The sequence below is a fragment of the Stegostoma tigrinum genome, chromosome 3 (assembly GCF_030684315.1).
Source record: "Stegostoma tigrinum isolate sSteTig4 chromosome 3, sSteTig4.hap1, whole genome shotgun sequence".
In the NCBI taxonomy this organism is placed as follows: Eukaryota; Metazoa; Chordata; class Chondrichthyes; order Orectolobiformes; family Stegostomatidae; genus Stegostoma; species Stegostoma tigrinum.
This window is the reverse complement of record NC_081356.1, coordinates 102,240,553-102,249,450: the sequence shown is the minus strand read 5'-3', so window position 1 is coordinate 102,249,450 and position 8,898 is coordinate 102,240,553. Positions and strand designations below refer to the sequence as shown.

Sequence of the window (8,898 nt, the reverse complement as noted above, 5' to 3'; positions counted from 1 at the left end):
AGTTGAAGCCGAATGTCATGAAGACTGACATTGTACAAATGGGCTCCTGCAGTTGTCTGGATGAGAGTTTGCAGCAAAGAAAAGCAGGCTGGAACAGGGACATTTTTGACAAATTAAAAGAGGACTCCATTATATTTTGTGTGTTCTGGCTAGATGCAGCACAGTGAATTCCAAAACTGGTTGTTATTTGGAATGAAAAAATAGTGATTAATGAAAGGAACACACTCAGTCGTTTTCCTTAAACTTTAAATTTATCACATCCAGAGGTTACTCATAACAGACATACAAGAAAACACACTTTAGTTCAGAAGTCTGATTCAGAATCCTTTACTAAGCCTATTGAACTACATTTAAAAAATATTGATGGTAAAGGGGGCAGCTTATTGTTCAACTATAGAACATTTACCGATGCATAGTTTAGCATTTCTCAGTAAACTGTTTGTATCTTTGAAAGAAATATGAAAGATGTATGAATGATTTTCATTTTTAAAAATTAAAGTTACTGTATGATGACAGATTTTCAAATCTTACTTCCTTTAAGAATGTAGACTGTGCATGCTACAGAAAGATCATTCATACTGTGAAGTTGCCGAGCAATAACAAGTGTTTCAAACACTAATTCCTTTATGTGCGGAAAATACTAGTGTTGTATTGCAAACAATTTACAAATGCTGACTAAAAGATTATTTTATGACTTATTACATCAACCACAGGACCTTTGTAGCAGCCAACAAAACTGCTGGCAAGGACAGAAATGAATGTGGTAAGGTGAACTTCGCCAAAATATTACAACTTCAAAGATAACATGACTTTATTCAAGATAATGAGGGAATATCCTTCTGTTCACTTAATCTGAGCAAAATGTTGGTCTGAACACATGGCCTGCATTTCTCTTGCACCCGAATCGACAAAAGTGCATCTCATTCAGCTGGTAACGCAAGTTTGTGGCAAATCAGGGAAATTATTCAAAGTGAATTCCAAATTGGTGAAACATATGCGTGAAATTAATGATGGCTGCATTCTTAAGGATAATGCTGGATGGAGAGACAGAAGAATGGAAACATCACCAGTTGCAAGCTTCCCTCAGTCTTCCTGACTTGGAACAATATCACGGTTCCTGTAACTTTGCTGGCTCAAAATCTTGCAAATGCCTTCCCATCAGTATAAGATGGCAATTTATGGAAAATACATATTGCAGTCATAACAGGCTCAGTTATGATAACATGAAAGGAAAAACAACTATGCGACACGCTTCACAGCTTTACAATAGTCTTTCTGGTTCAGGTAAGGATCAATGATATTTTTGCTAAAACTGCTTCTGAAAGGACTGCAAGATTTTGGACCAGCATACAAATGCATGGAGAATTAAACCAAAAAAAAAGCTAAGTTCAAGTGTGATGAAATTTAAAATTTCCAGGAGGTCTCTGGATTTAAAACACAAAAGGTTATGAACTGGAAGCACTGTACCTTTCTGTATCCTCCAAAGATATGCAACATCAGGTGCTAGTTACAGCAAGTTTTTTTTAAAAAACTTACTTTTGCCGAATGTATAACTTGGGTCTTGGGCCTTTCAAGGTTACTGTAACAATTACCAGCTTCAAAACACACATCATCCTTCCTTGCCTTGAGAAGTGCTTTGCACCTCACTATCTTCAAGTTTGCTAGAAACAGCAAAACCAGATGTTGAAAAGAATCTGTTCTTTTTGCCAACATCGATAGCTGGGAAAGATGTCCAGACACAGCTGTTCAACACTGTCAAATAATGCACAGTCCAGCAGAATTATTCTGAAAGTAATGCCGAACGTAACGGTTTGAAGGTCCGTCGACTAACTTTCCTTGTAAATAGCAAATGGTTAATAGGCTTCTTTCCATTTGGTGTATGACAAAGCATGTCGTCGAGACTCAGAGCTGTGATTTGGCCAGACCTTTGCAGTGTGTCACAGACATCTTCAAAACGTCTTTGAAGTTCTAGATTGTTCTTCAAGGTTTTGCGGACTGCAGTCAGCTTTGATGATAAATAGACCAAAGTTAGCACAGGCTTGTGACAAATGTCTTTTAAATTAAATATATTCTTGACTTATTCATACAAACACAAATTGTACTGTGACTCTAGACAGAGAGAGAGAGAGAGAGAGAGAGACAGATAATCAATGACAAGACACTTGATATAACCCAGAGGACTAAACAATGCCTCACCCAATGCTTTTATCTCAAAGGCACAAAAAGGGACAAAAACCTTAGATTAAAGTGCTGGCAGAGTGTGCAATTCACCAGGTTGAGTACTGCACAATCTCCCAGATTGTGCATCAGGTGCTGACCCTACACACATAATCATAGGTGCAGAATTAATGTTGCAAAAATATGCCATCAGTTGGAACAAGTAGTGTACACTCACCTACACATACAGACACAAGAAACAATTCAAACTTAGTTAAGGGGAGATGGTGGTATAGTGGTCGTGGCACTGGAACAGTAATTCAGAAACCCAGACCAATGCTCAAATGACACCGATCTAAATTCCGCCATGACACTGGGTGAAATTTGAATTCAATTAAAAATTTGGAAATAAATGTGGTAAGTATGGTCAAATGCCATACAACCCACCTGGTCATTTAGGGAAGGAACTATGTTACAACATTCGTGCAACCCCAGACCCACAGCAACTATCCTCTGGGAAACTGGGCAATAAATGCTGTCCTAGCCAACACCGCCCACCAGTCATGAACAAATAAAATGAAACATAGCCGTTAAATGCTGTAGTGGGCAAGACAGTACAAAAAGATGCTAGATTTCATCCTGGCTCTGCATGGCAATACATGGTCATAGCCCAAGTAGATGTACAGTACTACTGCCAACTTCTCTGCTTCAAGGCAAGGTTTGAGAAAATTAAAAGGAACCAAGGTTCCCATTTCTGTCTGCTATTTTCAGGACTCCAGTCGAATTTTGTATTAATGAAGGCCACCCCAGCAGAGTTTCTCACTGACCGTCACCATTGAGGCACAAACAAGAAGGCTGGCATCTTAAGAAGAACATTCTTTAGGTCATTGTTGATCATCATAGAATTCCTAGTGTGGAAGCAGGCCATTTGGCCCATTGGGTACACAGTGACCCTCCGAAGAGCATCCCTCCCAAACCCAACCCATTCCTGTTACCATGCATTTCCCATGGCTAACCTACCTAGCTTGCACATCCCCAAGATACTATTTTAGCATGGTCAATCCACCTAACCTGCACATCTGTGGACAGTGGGAGGAATCTGGAGCAGCCAGAGGAAATCCACGCAGGCAGAGGGAGAATGTGGAAACTCTGCAGAGACAGTCACCTGAGGCCGGAGTTGAACCGGATCAATGGCGCTTTGAGGCAGCTGTGCTAACCGCTGAGCCACCGTGCTGCCAGCATTTATTAGTCATTGCTAGCTGTCATGGAGGTGCTGGTAGGTGGATTTTTTTTAAACACTCCTAGTGAGGAGATTCTTTCAGTCCTTTTGGGTAAGGGGTCGCCAGGATAGTGTCTCAGCAAAGATGCAAGCAAACTTCTCAATCAGTAAAGATGTTAATGTATTTACATACTTACCACTTCTTGGGAAAAATCCAGCTTCTTCACAAATGTTGGGACATTGTTTACAACTGTTGTTTCCAAAACGGAAAGCAGATTTTGTTGTGCCCCTGACAGAGCCAGTAAAAGGACCTGAACCAAAATTGCAGTTAGTTATATTTATTTGTTACAGCCCCTGAATAGAAAATATATTCTCAGTTGCTGGAGAAGACATGCTTAAATATCTGCCACTTTCAAAACCATGCTTGTCACATATCAAAATTTGAGCGTTTGGAGGAGTAGAAACAGTTTTATACAATCAGTTGACTTAATTTAACCTCATTAGTCCCCTCTCTTCAAAGCCAATATAATCTGTAATGCACAAAACAGAATTGACTACTTTAACAATGGTTTAACCATGTTTCTGTGCTTCTAGATAACATAAGAAACAGGAGCTGGATAGAGTAGGCCATTGATTGTTCAAGCTTGCTCCACTATTCAAAAGATCATGGCTAATCTACTTTAACAGTACCTTCCAGCACTATTCCTCAATTCACAAAACTCTTAATGACTTACACATAATAAAAATAAAGAACCGAGGATGCTGGAAATACGAGACAAAAACAGAAAAGTACTGGAGAAACTCAGCATCTGGAGAGAGAAAAATCAGAGTTAATGTTTTGAGTCCAGTGACCTTTCATCTTGAATATACTTAAGGGTTCAGCAGCCACAGTTCTCAGCATAAAGCATTCTTGCCCCATTCAAACTGAGATATCACATCCTCATAGTTATCTCCCAAACTCCAGGTAAACTTCAACATTCTGTTGTATGTTTTTTGATATTTATAAAAATGTCCAGAAAATTTTAGTAATTTCTGTGCATGAGTTTTGCATATTTCACGACTTCTTTTGAATCTCACTGCTACTTGTTAATGTTTCCCTAATCTGCTGGAATACAGATTTTTGCCTTGGCGTGAGCTTTTTCATTTTAACATTATCTTTTAGTTTACTGATGCCCATGATTGCTTAATTATACAGGCAGATCTTTTGTCTTTTTGAGATACGTACCAATAATTTGGGTAATTAAGTTTATGGTAGTCATGACTTTGAAGTGTCACGCAAAAATGTAATACCCTTCGTTTGAGACTCACCCTCTCCCTCTACTCAATGTTCTCAAATGTTCCCTTACTCCTGGGTTGGGAACTAATTTGGCCTTGTTTCTCATCACTAAACAAACAGATTCACCATGATTTCATTGAATGGCAATGCAGACTCGATGGGCTAAATGACTTTCTTCTGCTTCTACACCTTATAATCTTATTGGCCTTATTATGAACATGTTCATTAGTTTTTCTGTTCTTGAAAACTGTTGAAAATACATTATAGAAATGAATTTCCTTTATTATCGTGCTGTTATGTTTCTTCCTGTCTGCATGAAAACTAAAATGACCGATTATAACAGTTTCTTTAAAAATACATCCTTTCCATACCCACAGACTTGTAAGAGTCTTGCATCCATTCCTGTTTCTTATTTCTGAACACAGCACAGTGGAAATACACAAGGTGAAATGGCCTCTTTCTACAGTTGCAACTGCGTCTCTTATAAATATTTCACTTTCTTCCTCTTTCCAATTTTACTGTTCTTTCTAAAGGTTCTGTAGCCTGAAACCTTTAGATCCAAATCATAAGGACATAAGAAACAGCAGCAGGAATACGCCATACATAATGCCATTCAGCAAGATTATAGCTGCTTTTTGACTCATTCTAACTTTCCGTCCAACCTCCATCTCCCCCACTTACATGTCCAAGAATTTATCTCAGCCTTGAATATACCCAATGACTGAGCAGCCACAGTTTTCAAGTATAAAGAATTCCAATGTTTAGGACCATGTGAATGAAGAAACTCCTCTGCAAGTCAGTCTTAAATAACTGACTTCTTATTTTGAGTCATCGCCCCAACATTACAGACTTTTCAGCCAGGGAAACCAACCTCTCAGCATCTCGCCTGCCATGGCCATTCATAATTTGACATGTTTAAACAAGCACACCTCTCATTCTTCTAACCTCCGAAGAATATAGGTCAAATCCTCCCAATCTTTCATTACAAAACAACCCCCTCAGCCCAGGAGTCAATGTTGTGAACCTATGCCGTAGCGTCACACAGTGTATAATTTGTTAAACATGGAGAACAAAAATATGCGCATTATCTCAGGTGCCATCTGCTAAAGTTCTGTACGATACTCCTTCACCTATTCCAAACTACTTCGATAAAAGCTAACACACCATTTGCTTTTCTCATTACTTGCTGGTCCCAAATACTAACCTTCTGTGCTCCTTGTACGAGGACACTCTAAGCCCTCTGAACATGAGCATTTAAACCTTTCTCACCATTTATGAAACATTATCACTTTTGGTTCTGCCCTCGTCTCGTCATTTAACTTGATAACTGTGTAGTCCACCCAGTTTAGATTTGTTATCACCAGCAGACTTGGATAGATCATTCTCTTTACCTTCAACTTAGTTCCTAACAGAGGTTGGCAGTATTGAGGCCACAGCACTCATCCTTGCGGCACTCCAGTGATCGGTTTATCTGACTCAGCACTTTCTGTCTATCAACCAACTCCAACTCCCTTTGTCCTCAGTCTGTGCAATAATCAGCCTGCATCACTTGTTTTATTTCCTATGCTTTAGTAGATTTACGTACGGAGATTTTATTTGGATAACCAAGTCTGCATTCTCATATAAACTAAAACAAAACTGTGGATGCTGTAAATCAGAAACAAAAACAGAAGTTGCTGGAAAAGCTCAGCAGTTTGGCAGGTTTGGCAGTAACTGTGAAGAGAATTCCGAGCTAGTGTTTCCAGTCCGGTAACCCTTCCTTAGTTCTGAAACATTAACCCCGATTTCTCTTCAAAGATGCTGCCAGACCTGCTGAGCTTTCACAGCAACTTCTGTTTTTGTTTCAGTATTCCCATATGTTCTGCTGCCTCCATAATTCACAACTTTTACTTTACGTAACGTGCATTGAGCATACCAGTGCCGAAGTCACACAATCCATGTTCCAGATGGCACAGCAAGGGAACGAGTGCCCTGTCCTCTCACCTCCAATTTACTCTATAGCGATGGAACATCTGCTGTTTGATGGCATGATGAATTGGAAGTAAAATTAATTGGAATTTCTGGAAAAGCTCAGCAAGTCTGTCAGCATCTGCGGGTGTAATCAGAATTAACGTTTCTGGTTCAGTGCCCTTTCCTCAGAACCTGACCCAAAACGTTGACTCTGATTTCTCTCCTCGGATGCAGCCAGACCATTTGAGCTCTTCCAGTAATTTCTGTTTTTGTTCGTGATTTACAGCATCTACAGTTCTTTCCATTTTTTAAAAAATTAATTAGAGTTGGACAGCTTTTTCTTTTCCTTTGTGTGAATTTTTCTTGTTGCTCATATCAGAATATCCTGTTGAAATAATTCCCATGGTTAGGTTATTTGCATATATATAGCTGCTGAAAAGAGAGAAAATGAAACACAGCCAAGGTTATCAGGAGCATGACCTAAGTCTACTTTTCTGGTTAGTTCTACAAATTACTTGCCCCTTATTTCATTTTTCTCCCCCAGCGTGATCTTATAGAATTTCTAGGATTGTGACAGGTGCTAAATGAAACCAAATTTTTCATTCATTGTGATGGAGATACTTACATGAAGATTAAGACAGATTTTGCTGTCTGTGTGCAAAATGTGTGAGTAAATTGACCGGGCTTTATCAATATAATTCTGAAATAAGAGAATTTTCAAAAAAATTAGATTTTCTGCAATACAGAAATAAAAAGTGGTTTTGTGAGAAATTTACACTGATGAAATAACAAATACTAGGATGCTCAAATTCAGTGATGGTAGAACCTGAAAGATGCTGTAACAAAAACAGAAATAGCTGAAGAAACTCAGTTGGTCCAGTAGCATCTGTGGAGAGAATGCAGAGTCGACATTTCAGAAGAAGGGACACTGAACCTTAAATGTTGACTTTGCTTTGCCTTCACAGATGCTTCCAGACCGGCAGACTTTCTCGAGCTATTTCTGTTTACGTTTCAGATTTCTAGCGTCTGTGGTTCTTTATGTTTTGTTTTATGAAAAGTCATATCTATTTTGACAAAAGATCTGTATTGAACAAATATTTAAAATTAAAAACGATTAAGGAAAAAAATCTCAAATTACAGCAAATCACAGTACAAATAGATGAGTATTTAAATTTATATTTTAAATAAACCTCTAGCACAGTCTTGCACTACTTGAATACTGTTGAAGAAAAAGAGATTACTTTCCATTGAAATACTGGGATGTTAAATAATAAACGCTGCAAAACAGAATACATTTGATGATTTGCTTTTACGTTATATTACAATCTTGGAAATAGTCCAAGGTGTAAGCAGGCTTGGTATAATTACAGGACTTAAGAATTTGTGCTGCCAGAAAATTCCTTTCAGTCTCTGCAAGTCACAGTAACAGACATGCTGGACTAAAAAAAGATTTTCTTCATCGCTTTTGGAATCCCTTTGCAAAGTCATCTCTAAAATACCATGTGACCACAACGTGGATGGGGTTTGGAGGAAAACAAAGAGATTAAGAACACTTGAACTGCGTTTTATGTGTTTTCTTACTTATCCTGTGGATATAGTTGCTGCTGCTAAGGACAGCATTTAGCACCATCCCTCACTGTCTCGGAGGTGGTGATGGGGAGCCACCTTTTTAAACCATTGCAGGCGATGTGGTGGTGAAAGTGCTCCACAGTGCCATTGGGTAAGTGCTCCAAGGTTTTCACTCAGATTCAACACAGTAATGGTGATGTAACTCCAGAATGTGTGACTTGGGAGGTGGTCACAGAATTGGGTAGTACTATGAAAGGAACCTTGGAATGATACCTGCTGTGCATCTTTTCGATGCACTGTGCCAGTGCTGGAGAAAGGATGTAAATTAGATGCCAATCAAGCAGGCTGCCCAGAGCTGTGGAGACGATTCCATTACACTTTTGCTTATAGACAGGGGTCAAATAGTGAGAAATCAGGAGATGAGTCATGCACCATAAAATTCCCAGCATCTAATCTGCTTTTTTTGCTACAGTATTTCTGTATTTCTTTCTATATTCTTTCACAGGAAGCTGATGATGGTAAGACAAAGATTGTATGCCCATGTCTAATTACCTTCAAACCTGAGTAGCTTGCTAGCCCACTTCAGGGTTAGGAATCAACACACTACAATGGTCTGGAGTCAAAAGTAGATAAGACCAAGAAAGAATAGCAGATTTTCTTCCCTATAGGACATTATTGGGATCAGTTAAGTTTTTGATTGATTGGGACCAGCTTCATATTTTTCATC

General features: G+C 38.8%; 1 protein-coding gene across 5 annotated transcripts in view; it reads right to left on the bottom strand.

The window, feature by feature from the left end:
- Positions 1-232: 232 nt before the first annotated feature.
- Positions 233-8,898, bottom strand: part of ptcd2 (pentatricopeptide repeat domain 2) — a 32,965-nt gene continuing 24,299 nt past the window's right edge. For 4 of the 5 annotated variants that reach the window (XM_048527043.2, XM_048527041.2, XM_048527044.1 and 1 more), the window contains exons 8-10: positions 7,228-7,302; positions 3,574-3,687; positions 233-2,005 (exon numbers count right to left, since the gene is read on the bottom strand). In XM_048527043.2, the coding sequence (XP_048383000.1) occupies positions 1,781-2,005; positions 3,574-3,687; positions 7,228-7,302 (414 nt within the window). In that variant the 3' untranslated portion in view covers positions 233-1,780. The remainder of the gene's footprint in view (positions 2,006-3,573; positions 3,688-7,227; positions 7,303-8,898) is intronic. The other variant, XM_048527042.2, reaches the window with a different exon arrangement.